The 16586-nt window shown below is 34.0% G+C and overlaps 1 protein-coding gene across 2 annotated transcripts in view; it reads right to left on the bottom strand.

Annotated features, from left to right (window-relative positions):
- Positions 1-16586, bottom strand: part of RGS7 (regulator of G protein signaling 7) — a gene marked incomplete at its 5' end in the record, with an annotated part of 632276 nt that overhangs the window by 12313 nt on the left and 603377 nt on the right. For both annotated transcript variants that reach the window (XM_082612717.1, XM_082612718.1), the window contains 2 exons: positions 7696-7785; positions 10623-10809. In XM_082612717.1, the coding sequence (XP_082468843.1) occupies positions 7696-7785; positions 10623-10809 (277 nt within the window). The remainder of the gene's footprint in view (positions 1-7695; positions 7786-10622; positions 10810-16586) is intronic.

Below are 16586 nucleotides of genomic sequence, written 5' to 3'. Positions count from 1 at the left end.
TTTGTCTTTAGCTGAAGATAGTATTTAAGTTAAAAGTTTCAGACATTTTGATGAGTTAGTTTTCCTGGGTCTCTCCCATGTATACATATTATTAAACTTTTGATTTTTCTCTTATTAATCTGTCTCATGTCAATTTAATTCTTAGACCAGCCAGACGAACCTAGAAGTGTAGAAGAAAATTTCTTCTTCCCTGACACCTGTCATATAGTCAAAACTCAATATATGTTGAATGAATGAATAATCTAGGAACTAGTGACATAATATATAAAAACAATGATAAAAATGTAGCATATGAGTGGAACATAGATCACCAGGTCAGTCAATTTTCTATATTGGTATTATTCATGGTGAACAAACCCAGTGACAAGTTTATAAATTTTATTTTTAGGGGCTCTAGGATCCTTTTCCAACACTACACTAATGTGCCCATATAGCAAAGTCTAGAGCACTCAACCAGGAATGCCATGTTTCAATCCTAAGGAGAACCAATGTCCAGCTCAACTGCACAGTTGAGGGGTCTGCATGAGTAGATTTGACATGGCATTGCACTCTTGTAGTATTGCTCCATAGCTGGTGTGAGGCTGTATTTCCAAAACCTGGAATCCGTATTAGTCATGGGGTTATACTGGGTGGAGAGGGCAGTCTCGGTGTACAATCACAGTGATTGCTAGGGAAGTTTCACGCTAGATTTCACATTTAATAAAACCAAGTTAAAAATCATTTGACCAGGGACTAGAAATAATCCATAGTGTTTTTGACAGCATCTTGAAAAAAAGTGTAAGGCTCCCAGAAAACACTATAATTCTTCAGAGATTGAGGACTAATTGATAAGGAAGACCGTTATTAATGTGTAACACAAGTGGTTTTGGAAATCAAGAATATGACCTCTGATTTCTGTCTTCTGTGATAAGTTATTTTTCCCTCTAGTGTATCTTTTGTATTAGGACAAAAGTAAAGATAAGAGAGAGAAAAATAAATAGACATCTCTTCTTTCATAATTTTGCATTCCATTTAACCAAGCAACTCAATTTTTTATGAGTATGAGAAAAAAATCAATATTTAACTTGAAGAATGTTTACCACACTTTGAGCTATAATGACAACGAATAAAGAAAGAAATAAATAAGGAACAACATAAATGTCCACCAATAGAGGAATGGAAAAATGCATTATAGGTATATCCATTCAGAAGAATTTCAAGCAGTCAATAAATATAATCGTGTAGAAGAATATGAAATGAACTGGAAGATATTTCTGATGTAATTTAAGTAAATAAAGCATGTTTCAAAAGCATAATTAAAGTATTTCTTGTTTATTTATTTATTTATTTATTTTGCACAAGTACTGATTAGAGCTATTTCTGGCTAGAGAAATTGTAGATGAAGAAATTAAGGTTCAGCAGTTTAACAGATTTCTAAAAATTCATACAGCAAGAAAAGTGTAAGACTGGGCTTTAAACCTAATATTAACGTCAGGCTTCCAGGTCTGGGCTTTTTTTTAAACCACATTTTGCTGCTTGTATAAAATCTGCATAAGGTGTATTAACTAGGAACTCCATGATGGGCTTAGAAAAAGAATTTACCTAGATTTAAACAAAAAGAACATTCTAAAAGAACTAAGCATATTGTATCTTTCTCACTTTTAACACTCCAAACAAGTTATAGGATTTATATTTACATTTGTTCTTATCAATACGTATACTAATGATTTATAGAGTTAAATACAGATTTGATTGCAAAAAATCAACTGATTTCAGAGCCAACTCAGTCCTTTTGTCAAAATTCTCTCACACAGTTTCCAAAACTTCTGGTAATTTGTTTCAGTCTTGAGAGGGTACCTTACAAGCCCAACGCACTAGCATCAGTGCACTGGAGGAGAGGGGGTGGGAGAGCAAAGTGGTCATTATATCTTGTATGTTGATTCTTTTAAGGCTCTGCAGTAAATTGTCTTCATTGAGATAGGGTAAAGTTTTTCTCCAAAAGAGGTTAGATTAGGTGAGTTCCTGGAAGTTCAACATTAACATTCTCTAGTTCTCATTTCTACTTCTGTAGCCCAAAGGCAAATTAAGGAGAAGAGGTAATAGGTAATACAGTTGGCTTTTGGCACTTGATTTGTGAATTTTGATTGAAGGTGTAGATGATCAATCCTCCTACTTTGTTTCTACCCATATTTCCTATCTGTTCTCCCTTAAGGTTTATATAGCAGACAGATGCCTTGACAATTTAATGGTTGGAAAGAAAACAACCGTTACATGAACTTTGTCAAAAGAGAATGAAATCAACTTAATAAGAATAACATTTAAAGGCATGAGAGGACACAGCAACCCTTGAAAGACCTGAAGAAAATTCTCTGATGGCAAGGAAAATAATAAAAAGGTAAATGATAAGAAATGAGATTTCCTGGACAACAAGCCAAGGTGAAGGTATTATACAAATGTGAGATATTTTTATCCCTCCAGTGTTGGGTATAATGAGAAGAAAATGAGTAGTCTGTAAAGTAATGAATTTAAAGTCAGAAAACATTGCTTCTAGGCCTGGCTCTAACACTCAACAATTGATTAATATTGGTGAAATGACTTCACCTCACTAGTCCTCAGTTTGCTTATCTGTGAAATGATGGTAACACCTACCTGACCACCTCCCAAGATAGTGGTGTTTGTAAAGAACAACAACAAAAATACAAACAAAAAGTAATGAGTGTCCTTGGAACACTGTAAAATGCTATGCAGCTGTTAGCTGTTTACTATAATTATTCTCTAAAGTGCCTGCAAGAATTTATTAACCTCAGTAAACAATGGGATTTCCAATGGTATTAGGAAGAGCTGTCAAGCAAAACGTTTCTGACTCTTGTGTGAAAGAAAACAGTGATGCCATTTTTATAATCCAGGTTATAAAAATAGTTATGCTGAAATGTAAATAAACTTCTACAAATAAACACTAACGGAAATGGACTCAGACTCCAGAGGAGGTTATCATCAAGTGGAAAGATTTATCTGTCTTCTACCGTTGGAAGAGCAAGGTGATCAGTGTAGAAAGAAAGAATTTGGGAACAAAATAAATTTGGGGTTAGCGCTAGCTCCTTAACTAACTGTATGATTCTGGGAATATTAAGTAACTCCTCTGAACTTTCAGCGTTCTCACCTGTAAAATGGGTAAAATAATGAGTATTATATTATCTAACTTGTAGGTTCAGATTAAATTAAATTAGATAATATAAAGTGTCTAGTACAGAGCCTGGCACATGGAAGGCACTCAGTGAATGTGAGTTATTATCATTATCTCACTTTTCCTAGTTCATTTTACAGTCTACACACTTATTTACCTGTAATTCCCCAAATCCATTTCTTCCTTGGATAGTCTATGTTGTAGCCTCCCCGTATTTACCATAGCAACCTGCACATAGAACTCTTTTAAAATGTTTATTTAAACTGTGTCTTTCCTCCATTATGTCTATCTGATAATAAAATCACTCATTCTTTATCTTGTGTTAAAATCATTTTATTGATCCTATAAAGGTATTCCATAAAATGTATTATGTTAAGTACTTAGGATGGCTAACACAACTTCTGACCCTAAAAGTAATCATATTATGGAGGAACACTGAACCAAGGGGAAATAAAAAAATAAATGAAAATAGAAAGTTAAAGGGAACTTTAAATAGAAATTAACCATCATAAGACTTAATGATATACAGTATAATATTCTAAATTTTTGTATATAAATAATTTTCAGGATAGAAATTTATTTCTCATAACTAATTAAATAAATGTTATCATTCATAATCTATTGAGGAAATCAGAGAGTCTTTCTAATTTTCTTACTCCATTTCTTTAGAGTACTACCAAAACAAATATTCAATAAAAATATTACTTTTTATTTTCCTGGATGGAAAAGGATTAACCCTGAATAATTGTGTCTGAGGGTTATCTGAAATTTATCAGTATGTTGTGTCTATATATGTGTTATGGTATGAATGTTACTCAACTTCTCTTTCTTCAGTAATCCCAGCCTTTTTTCCCCCTTCTTCTTAAAAGGATGGTTGCCTTTCATGGCCTAATGAAATCCTATTTATCCAGTTAAATGTAACTTCTTCTGGGAATTCTCACATTACCCATGGATCCTCCCTATCCACCTTAATACAAATTGAAATAGTTTATCTTTCTCTTGTACAACATAACATTTTGTGTATATCATTATGTACCTTAGCAGTTAAGGTCTTTTTCCTAAGACATAGCAATGTCTGCAGTATAGTTGGCACTTGGCGTATAAATTTTGGTTGAAGGTGTAAATGATTAATTCTCTCTTTCTTTATTTCCTACTGATCCTTTCTTAAAGTTTGCAATGAGTTACAATGTGGTACTACTTTAAGAATTGGGGAAGTTGGTGAGATTTGGGGATGGTGTTGGAGGAAAGACAGCCATTTTGCTTCCCCTTTCCATATTCCTTAATTTGCATTATATGTTTTTAATTATATTACAGAAATTTCCAATCCAATCTCAAAAACAATATTCTGTCAGCATTATGTTAGAAAAGAATGAATTTGAAACAATTCTTAAACAATACACAGAACACTGTGCAACATCCTGTGGCGACTTCCTCCAGCAAAATCTTGAGGCATTTCTTTAGCATTGTCTTTATCTTCCCATGGTGACTTATGAGGCATGCTTAAGAAAATTTTATATTAAAGGTTAGAGATTCCAAAAGATCCAGCCAAAATTTTGGGAGGTTTATAGTGTGATTAATTCCTGGAGTCCTTCATTCTCCAGCCCTTTAATTTGTGCAATCACATTGAGTGTTCAAAGTATACACTGCTTTTTAAAATCTTTCAAACACTCTGGACACAGCCACAACTAGGAATTCATAAAAAGCACTGATTAACATTCCCCACCGAAAGGATCCTTGAAGGAAACTAAAAACAAAAAACATATTTTTGCTGAATCCAATTTGCTTACATTTCAACACACATAACTCCACTTAACTGGCCATCACAGCAAAAGCCACAACACACACCCACAGCAGCAGCAGCATGGAGCTGACCACACAACTCAACAGACAATGCAGACAAACTTGAGTATAAACCAAGATTTTTCTACCTCTTTTCATAACAGGTTAGTGCTGGCCCTCAGTGTTGGTGTACAGTTTTTATGGCATGGGAAAATAGGGATGTTTCTGCCCTATAAAAATAAATGTGTTGAAGGCTTTAGTTTGAGCTTACATAATGTTAGAAAGTTCCAAAGGCACTGGCACAATATCAAAAAAAAGAAAAAAAAAAGAATCCCACAAACAAATATATCACTTAAGCACAAGGAAAGATGCTAAGAAAACACTGGTAGGGAAACTACTCGTTTCCTGGATGATTTATGCAATAGTTTTCAATACCTTCCTGAAAAATAAAGAATAAGAAAGGCATGCTAGTGGGTCTTTAGTGGGGCATATATTGTCGCCGACCCCCATTCATACTGAGTCTGGCTTTAAACTGTTCAATAAGTCATTTTCTCCCTGCAAAAGTAGAAAGAACAGAACCCTCATTGTTCTTAATCTTTTAAGCCTTAGGAAGAGCTAAGGGAAAGAGTATAGAAATGCATGCACTATCTTTAATAAAGAAAGAGATACATAGAATAGAAATTAAAATATAAAGAACAGTTTCTTCATTTTATGTATCATAATACACATTTCTTTCCAAGCCTTAGTTTGATACATATAGATTTTCACGTGTGATATCTTATCTACTCCAGAAAGTGCTGGGACAGAAAGATAAGTAGGAAGCAGGAAATTCTGAATTTGAATAAAGGCAATAAATACCTTTGCTGTTACATCAAAGGATGCAAGGTGGAAGATGGGGCTTGAAACTGGGAATGTTTCCCAATTGGACTTAATGATTTGTAATTCCTTAAAAATTAAAACTTACCACATTCTGTGCAAAGTTTTCAAAAGATGTTCTGCGATCCATTGAATATTCCGACTTACATGTGTGGGGTTGGGTGGGGCAAAGGAACAAAGAAAGAGAGAGAAGAAAGAAAGAAAGAAAGAAAGAAAGAAAGAAAGAAAGAAAGAAAGAAAGAAGAAAGGAAGGAAGGAAGGAAGAAAGGAAGGAAGAAAGAAAGGAAGAAAGGAAGGAAGAAAGGAAGGAAGGAAAAGAGAGAGAGAGAAAGGAAGAAAGAAAAGAAAGAATGAAAGAAATAGAGGAAGGAAGGAAGGAAGGAAGAAAAAGGAAGAAAGGAAGGAAGGAAGGAAAAGAGAGAGAGAAAGGAAGAAAGAAAAAAATGAAAGAAATAGAGGAAGGAAGGAAGAAAGAAAGAAAGAAAGAAAAAAGAAAAGAACAAAAGAAAGAAAGAAAGGAAAAGTCAGAAAGAAAAACAGCAGAAAAAGACAGGATGATGAAATGATGCAACACCAAATTCATGTTCTAAATCATAGGGATCAGGAAGACAGGAGAGTTGCCACAGAAGGTCTCTTGTCACAGGACCTGGGCTCTGTTTGTATTAGTGCTTTTACTTTTAACACCAAAACTCTTCTTGTGCAAACAAAATAGTGTGATTTCAAGCAAAATCAAATTACACTAAAATGAAGTAGGTATGTTAAGGTTTTATGCCAACATTTTCAAAGCCTAAATGTTTGAAAATCTAGTGGCTTAACTTCAGAATTTCCTCATAATTTTCTACTGGTATTAAATTTCTGTTGATAACATCATTAATTCTGTAGAGCATTGTTGTCCAGTAGAACTTTCTGAAAGCATGGAAATTTCATTCTATACTAACTAATATTTCAGAAGTCTTTAGCTGTGGCCACTGAGCACTAGAAATTTGAGTAGAATTTTATGTAACCTTAACTAATTTAAATTTAAATTTAAACAGCTCCATGTGGCTAGTGGTTGCTGTACTGGACAGTGCAACTACAGAGTATCTATTTCCCATTGCAAAGTCAGTGGACTTTGAAAAATACCATTAACTTAAATGATGATCATGAATTACACAAAATTATAATTTCATCTCAGAATTTCAAAAAGGTACGGACTATTTTAACATTACAAAATAATGAATGATGTTGACGTTTACATCCAGATTTTCCATTCCCTGTTATACTGGTTATATAAGGTGTTATTTACAGTGAGACTTTGATTATAAACATTAATTGAATAATGTAGCCTATTGCAGCTCTTCGAAAATGTGCTTGGCTATCATCTTAGGTATGAAACCTCATTGTAGGAATACTAAATGACTCAGAATAAATGCCAGATGAAAATATGTGGAAGCAAACATTACTGCATTTTGGCAACTATCATTGAAAACAATGAGTTATGGAACGTATGGCCTGAAACATACATTCTAGCTTACTGGACAAGGAAAACTCTCTTTAAATTTTTGATCTGATGACATTGTTCTTTTCCTTTCTTTATTGTAATTTTTTACTTCCTTAAGCTGGCATACAGAAGACTAACATGAAACATGAAAACGGTGTCTAAACAACTTTGTAAAGCATGAACATCTGCAGAAACAAACAAACAAAGAAGAAAATAAGCAGTCAACAAACAGAAACCCATAAAACTTAAATGGCCCTTAAAAAATGCAAAGGTTTGGGGGAGGGTCTTGGAGTATATTCACTTACCATTTATCCAATACTGTGGGCCCAGCAGAGGTAACTACTCCAAATAACTACAACTGAGAACTAGGTCAAAAAAGTTCACAAATAACCAATACCTTTTTCTTTGCCTGTAGAAGCTCTTGATAGGCACTGGATCTTATAAAACGTGGGTATGAATCACTTTTCATCAGTTTGTAAATGTGCTCCTAAAAAGAAATAATGGTTGAGGTGCTTCCTTATTATTTCTCAGGAAAAATCAAGTACTGTGATAAGAATACAATATTTGGTTCAAAAACAAATCTGGAAGCAGCTAAAAATAATAATGATAATGCTGATGAGAATACCTTATGTGCTTATAGAACATTTAGACTTTCAAATTTATTATTTTATTCAAGGATCAATGTTTAAACCGGTTTGGGAGCTATGGAGGAGGTAAACCATATCCAGTCCTTAAAAAAAAAATGGAATTTAGTTAGCTGATTGTCATGAAGTAATTTCAAATCAAGTTGTTGATTTACATAGATCATTTAAGAATATAAATAAATCTACTGTCTCTTAAGATTACTCCAGGCCAAAAGAGAATGATGTGAAGTCAAGATTCAATAATCATTCTAGAAACGTTTGGCATTTATATGTAGTTGGAGGGTGCAGACTTCCCAAATGAATCATCTCTTTGGTGAAAACTGTCATCTACATCCACTTTAGGCCAGAGCACAAGTCCAAAAATAAATTTTGTGATATTTAATTGCTAAACCTCTCAATTTGTCTGCATGTTTTGACTTACTCAGAGATAGTTTTGGTAAATATTTGATAATCCTAATCAGTCTGCAGTGTTCTGTTTTGATGATGAATATTGGTAGACAAAGAAGAAAAAAATGTATCCATCCAATTCAGTGTTGGCCCAATCTAGGGAGATTCTGCTTTGGCTTATTGCACTCTAGGGGAGCATAAATGCTTCTTGTTCATTCCAGTCTGTTAGACATAGAGTTTTGAACCATTTGAGCATAGCCAGAAAGTCCCAGTCTCTTCTTGTTTGGAGAAAATATATATTTTAAGAAATGACTCAGTTTCCCTTGTCTTAAATACACCAGCGATAATTTGTAGTTACTGTGAATCCACTTAAAGATGTTCTGGATTAAGTCTCAATATCTAGTCTAAGGTTCATCTCCAAAAGTATGGTACATTTGGAACTGTATCAGAATTTGTTGTTGGAAAAGTGAGGCAATGTCTTATTTAGAAGTCAATCATTTTGGGATTCAGATGTTATCTTGCTCAAGATCTACCACTTACAAAATGTAAATTTTGACCACCTTATTCATTTCTCTGAGTCTAAATTTTCTAATCTATAAAATAGAGTTATTGTCAGGATTAAAGGAATGATAAATGTTTAGCAAAGTATAAGGGTATGCATAGTAAGTGCTCAAATATGCTTGAGTATATGCCAGGTACACTTCTAAGTGCTTGTCTATATTAGTTAATTATATCCTCACAAAACCTCAACAAGGTTCGTAACCATTTTTATATCTATTTTAAATATGAAGAAACTGAAGCATGAAAAGTGAATTACTTGCAATAGGTCACAGAGCAAAGCTCAGACTAAAACCCAGGCAATTTGGCTCCATAGTCTGCTTTCTTATTACATTGCACCTCTTCTTAAACAGCAGCAGGAAATTCTATTATTATATTTTTGAATATATGGTTTAAAAGTCTACAAAAAACTGGAATTAAATATCTGAGGTTGATTGAAAAAAGAAGCCTACGGTCAGGTAGTAGTGTTTTCTATAGAAAATCATGCCTTTTCCTTTTATTGAAGACCCAATAAGCAAGAATATTCTTCAATGACACAGATAACAAAGAAATGTTCTTTTTAATATTAAGATTTGGGGAAGGTAATTTCAAATATTTTACACGCTGTTGGCTCCAGAAAAATGCTTGAAAGTTTATCTTGAACTGCAAGAAAGAAAAACCAGCAGAGAAACAAGCAACAGAGCCAGAATTTTCATCCTGCTCTCTCTCATGTGTCTCCATAGAATGTAATTATTTCCACATAGAAGACCATGGCAGAGCCAGGGTGAATGAATGGGTTTTTGGTTGGCTTTTTCAACTTGTGTTAGTTTTCTGCACAGTGGCTCATTTCCTTTTAAACCAAAGCCAAGGATAAATATATTTTCTACCAAGAGTAAAAATAAGAAAGGAAATTTGTGTACCTTATTCTTCATCTTCTATATTTTGTTTTAGTAATGTAGTTATTTTAAAAACAAGATATTTCTAGAGCTAACATTCTTCTCTAAAAGAGGTTTTAAGAAATTATGAAGCATGCATGTTCTGGTTTAAAAGCCAATTTCAACACATCATTAGGAAATAATATCCTCTCATTTCATGTTTATTTTTCCTATTGAGCACAATATATTTTTAGAAAAAGTAGAAATTCAAACTGCTTCTAAGGAGGCAATTACACCCAGTTTGAGAAAAAAAAGAAAAAACACATAAAAATTTGCCTTAGGATGTTAATATTAATATCAATTTACTTTTTTCTTCTTTTTGTAGACTAAAAAATTAACTTGGAAAAATAATAAATGTCTAAATTTACTATTTCATTTTATCATCAGAGACAAAAGTGGTTTGAGTTTTACATAACTTCATGCTAATTTAGTTTAGTTCTGACTATCCATAATAATAAATTATTGAGGAATGTCAGAATCTTAGAATCTCCTCATTGGAAGACAAGTTAAAGAGTTCAAATACATGTTACTGAGGTGACAAAGTAGAAAATAAAGTAAGTTTTCAAATATTTAAAATATTTCCCTTCAAGAAATTTTCATGTAAAAACATTCAAATTTACAAAAATTTCCAGGCTTTAAAAACTCATTTTAAAGCATTTCTGTTCTCTTATAGATCAATTGGTTATTTTACATACAGTTACCTAAATTGAAAATATTAGATATAGCCACCAATTACAATGAAAATAAAACAAAAGTATCCCAACTTTCAACTTCTCAGGAGAACATTTGTGACTCAATGTGAGGCCCATCCATGTACCAACCTGAGCATCTTCGAAGGTGTATCGCCCGGGCTCCTTCACATTCTGTGTGGTTTTGTCATAGCTCTTAGAATCCAAGTTAATAGCACTGGGGGCTCCTGGAGCCAGAAATTCTTGCCATATTTCCTGAACTCGAGAGGGAACTTCTCTAATAGGCCTTTTCTTCAAGTCCTCCACTGCTAGCCAGAATCTATGCAAAATGTGACACCAAGCATTTACTCCAATGCCTCATAATCTGAAAATTCTTAAAATATTGACCTATCATACAATTCACAATGAAGCATAATAATGAACTCATTTTCTCTGAGGTTTTCCAGAAACAGGCCTTTACTGATTTTTTTTTAATTAGTTGTATTCAAAGATATAACATTTGGGGAAGGGAAATCTTGAAAACTATCTCTTTTAGATGTTCTCTGTTAAAAACAGATCTGCCAGGGTCCTGATTCTATACAACCTTAAATTTTACTGAAACAAAGGAGCACTGCTAAAGAACCATTTATTAGAAAGGAACAGGAGTTTGAAGGGCATTAAGGTGAGTGACTCAGATCATCTGATTGTGGGGGGATAAAGTATGCCACATACTCTATCTTTTGGATCTTTTGTCCATTTGAGCAATGAGGGTTAGTATGGAGAGGATTTTCTGCTTTACCAGGTAAGGGAATTACAGTGAAGCTTTACTGGAATTAAAAGAGGCCTGGACACAGATTAGAAAATGCCCTAGCTGGAGAAATCAGGGCAAGTAACTAATTTTAGGTGATTTAATTCAGGGAGTTATGAAATGACAGAAGCATCAAGCTTTCACATGTAATTGTTCAAAAGGCTTAAATTTGCAGAGGCATTATAAAAATTCAGAAGTTCTGGAAAAAATAATACTGACTCACTGCTAAATATAAAAATATATTTTAAATGCTTCTGTATAGAATATAGTATATTCTGAAAGGAAAGAACACCAGAACATGTTTTGCTTGATAAAAGCAAATAACAAAGTCTAATAAGAAGTCACATTTTATTAATGGGTTTCATTTTTTAAAATTTTGCTCTATATTATTTCTTTTTGGTTAGACCTAGAAATGATGACAAAATGAATATGTATATAACACATCATATAGTGTTTTTAAATTTAAAAAAGATACTTGAAAAAGGAAGTACTAGATCTATGTTATCCTCAACAGGGGCCAGATGTGATCATGAAATGGAAAAGATGACCACAGAGGTGAAGGTCACTACAGGCTACAGAGTCTTAAGAAATGTAGAAGGGGATAAGCAGTACCTTCATAACTATTACGTTTTAACTTGTGGATTAATGAAAGTTCAAAAATAAGTAATAAAGTAGTTGAGCTACAATTAGAATATCAAATATTACTCAACCTAGTAATTTTCCAGTTTCTAGATACTATTTTCCTGTAGATAGATAACAGTAGATAATCCAACATGAACAATGCTTTAAACATGAAACTACCATGGGTTGCTTTCAGAAGGGAAAGGTCAAGACCATTTCCTTTTAAAATACAGATTCTGCCATTCTGAGGGTTTTCTTTTCATCTTGTTTATGGTTTCCTTTGCTGTGCAAAACCTTTTAAGTTTCATTAGGTCCCATTTGTTTATTTTTGTTTTTATTTCCATTTCTCTAGGAGGTTGGTCAAAAAGGATCTTGCTGTGATTTATGTCATAGAGTGTTCTGCCTATGTTTTCCTCTAAGAGTTTGATAGTGTCTGGCCTTACATTTAGGTCTTTAATCCATTTTGAGCTTATTTTTGTGTATGGTGTTAGGGAGTGTTCTAACCTCATACTTTTACGTGTACCTGTCCAGTTTTCCCAGCACCACTTATTGAAGAAGCTGTCCTTTCTCCACTGTACTTTCCTGCCTCCTTTATCAAAGATAAGGTGACCATATGTGCGTGGGTTTAACTCTAGGCTTTCTATCCTGTTCCATTGACCTATCTTTCTGTTTTTGTGCCAGTACCATACTGTCTTGATTAATGTAGCTTTGTAGTATAGTCTGAGGTCAGGGAACCTGATTCCTCCAGCTCTATTTTTCGTTCTCAAGATTGTTCTGGCTATTCAGGGTCTTTTGTGTTTCCATACAAATTGTGAAATTTTTTATTCTAGTTCTGTGAAAAATGCCAGTGGTAGTTTGATAAGGATTGCATTGAATCTGTAGATTGCTTTGGGTAGTAGAGTCATTTTCACAATGTTGATTCTTCCAATCCAAGAACATGGAATGAAGCAACTGACAAAGGATTAATCTCCAAAATTTACAAGCAGCTCATGCAGCTCAATAACAAAAAAACAAACAACCCAATCCAAAAATGGGCAGAAGACCTAAATGGACATTTCTCCAAAGAAGATATACAGATTGCTGACAAACACATGAAAGAATGCTCAACATTATTAATCATTAGAGAAATGCAAATCAAAACTACAATGAGATATCATCTCACACCAGTCAGAATGGCCATTATTAAAAAATCTAGAAACAATAAATGCTGGAGAGGCTGTGGAGAAAAGGGAACCCTCTTGCACTGCTGGTGGGAATGTGAATTGGTACAGCCACTATGGAGAACAGTATGGCGATTCCTTAAAAAACTAAAAATAGAAATACCATATGACCCAGTAATCCCACTACTGGGCATATACCCTGAAAAAACCATAATTCAAAAAGAGTCATGTACCAAAATGTTCATTGCAGCTCTATTTACAATAGCCAGGAGATGGAAACAACCTAAGTGTCCATCATTGGATGAATGGATAAAGAAGATGTGGCACATATATACAATGGAATATTACTCAGCCATAAAAAGAAACGAAATTGAGTTGTTTGTAGTGAGGTGGATGGACCTAGAATCTGTCATACAGAGTGAAGTAAGTTGGAAAGAGAAAGACAAATACTGTATGCTAACACATATATATGGAATCTAAGAAAAAAAAAATGTCATGAAGAACCTAAGGGTAAGACAGGAATAAAGACACAGACCTACTAGAGAATGGACTTGAGGATATGGGGAGGGGGAAGGGTAAGCTGTGACAAAGTGAGAGAGTGGCATGGACATATATACACTACCAAATGTAAAATAGATAGCTAGTGGGAAGCAGCCGCAAAGCACAGGGAGATCAGCTCGGTGCTTTGTGACCACCTAGAGGGGTGGGATAGGGAGGATGGGAGGAAGGGAGATGCAAGAGGGAAGAGATATGGGAGCATATGTATATGTATAACTGATTCACTTTGTTATAAAGCAGAAACTAACACACCATTGTAAAGCAATTATTCTCCAATAAAGATGTAAAAAAAATACAGATTCTGAAACTGTGCAATCTAATAGAAATGCTAGGTGTAATCTGAGGGAGCATAAGTGTTATAATTCATGCTCATTCAGGTTCATTTCAGCACTCTTTGAACACATAGATAAAAAGAATGTCTTTGTCCTTGAACTATCAAAGATACACCATTCAAATGCCCACAATACAAGGAAGCACATGAGAGATTTTCAAGAAATAGCACAAACCAGACAGTCTAGAAATGCAGAGCAGGAAGGAGCCCCTCTGCTGGGGCAAGTACTGGGTTGGAAAAGGGAGTTCTAAGAAGGCTGTACAGATGCAGTGACGTCTTAAATAGACTTGAAATTACGGATGAAATATCAAAGTGTTGAGGAGGTATTACTAACAGCATCTACACGGATAAGTAAGTGCAGGCACTATTCTAAGTGATTTAGCTATATTAATTCATGCAATCCCTACAACTTTATAGAGTATGTGTTAATATTTCCCCCACTTTAGAGAAAACTGAAGATATGAAGGATAAGTCACTTATTTAAGTTACCCACTGTGAGTACCACAGCTATGGTTTGCCCCCAGACCTGCAGCAGATGACATGCTCAAAACCACTCTCTTGAATGCCTCCTTAAAAGTATCACTGCCTTTCTTATCCTCAGCATAGTCATTGTAATAATTTAGTAGAATGTAAAGGGCACTGGCTATTTATTATAGCCCCTTATTATATGGTAGCTGGACTATGAGGAATTATCTTAATGTCTTTGAGCCTTGATTTTGTCATCAGTAAAATGGAATGTTAATGCCTATCTCACTGGGTTTCCATTAGATTAAATGAGATAAATTATGTAAAGGGCACTTTTGAAGTGCTTGACATATTTTTGGGCACTCATATAACATTCATATTATTACATTTACTTAGTACTTACTCTGCTTTACCTGAAAAAGGAATGAGCATAAATACACCAAGGGAGAGCAGAAGTTATATTTGAGGAATAAGTACTTATCAATAAGCAGCTTTTCTTGACTATTGTTTCTGTCTCAGTACTAGAAGAAAATGCTCATATGAGTGCCACACTTTCCTAAATAGCAGATGCTAAATAAGATGCATTGAGACTTATTTAGGTGTAATTAGCCCTGCTGGCTAATTTGACTCCTTTGTCTCCCTCGGTCTGTGACACCAGATACCTAGGCAGAAGCAGGGGGTTCAGGTTGGGGGCGCAGTGGACAGTAGCTTGGTTTTGGATTATAGAAAGCCTAGGATGCCAATTATTAGTAATCTGATTCTGAAAGATGCTTAACTTCTTCCAGTCATATTTTGCTTGCCTGTAGAATGGGGCAAGAATATTTACATTTCATTTTTGAAGTTATGATTAGATGAATGGTAATCAGAAATAATAAATACAAAATACAGCATGGCATACTTATAAAAGTAGTGAATATAAAGCATATTTTGGCATATAGAAGGTATTCAAGAATTATATCTATATTTATCAATCCTTAGTATGGAAACATATAACAAGCTTATGGTATATACTCAAGAAATATATATGTGACTCTATATGAAATATATAATATTTCATTTTTAATTTTACTTTGTTTTTATTTCAACATAACATGCAGTAAAAAAACAATTAACAGGATTTATTAGCATTTACAATGCTTACAAAGAAAAAGGCTCTAAAAGCAATTTAGTTCAGATTTAAGAAATTGCTCTAATTAAACACTTATCATAAATCTATTTCCAAATGATCAGTTTAGCCCAAAATTTAAGATAACATTTGGTAGATATTTATGTCTGCTGTCTATTTGCAATATTTTTATATAACCTCTGATTCTTGGGATATCCAGCCCCTCTTTTCCTAACACAGCAGGAAAAGATATATACATGTGACCATTTAAATTAAAGGAAGAAATGGAGTAAGGGAGATCCTAGACTGCAAAAATATATGCAAGCATTTACCTTTTCCAGAACTAAACGTTTCTTCCAAAAAATATTAAATATCCAAGCCCTATAGAACTAGGGCCGGGACTGCTTCAAATTAACTATTCTGTATTTTTAAAATATAGGACAGAAAGCCTTTTGGATGATATTTATACATTTTCACACAATGAAATATGTAATATTTCTTATATGTAATTACTTATCAGGCAATCTAGTATGGCATAGAATTACTGAGATAAGAAATAGTTAAGGCACGGATTAAGAAAACAGCAGTGATTCAATTTCATTCATGAAACAGAGTTTGCACACGCTATTCCTTTTGCCCCAAACTTCTTCCCTCTTCCTTTTTTGCCTGGTTATCTCCTTGTCATCCAAGCCTAGAAGCTGTTTCCCTTAGGATGCCTTTACTGATCTCCACCTCTGGGTTTGCCATTCCTCTGTATTTCTCAGATCTAATACCCATGATTTTGTGTTGTGATCTGTTTTCTGCTCTGTATTCACCACTAAGCTGTACTTTTAATAAGAGCAGGAAGGATGTTTATTTGATTAGGTGATACTGGTGGGGCACTGCTTATTTATTTCATCATGAAACCCATGATGTCAGCATTTTTTCAAAAACTTAGAGAATTAGAGGAAACTCCACCTCCCCATCCACTAAAAGGTTAAAAATAGACTTTATCTCTGCTTTATTTTTATGCATTCTTGTACTCAATAATTCATAATGTGACCTCAGGATAGAAAATGTTAATTATTAG

The sequence above is a fragment of the Mesoplodon mirus genome, assembly GCF_964341445.2.
Source record: "Mesoplodon mirus genome assembly, chromosome: 3".
Classification (NCBI taxonomy): Eukaryota; Metazoa; Chordata; class Mammalia; order Artiodactyla; family Ziphiidae; genus Mesoplodon; species Mesoplodon mirus.
Note: the sequence above shows the minus strand (reverse complement) of the source record. Positions and strands in the feature narration are given on the sequence as shown.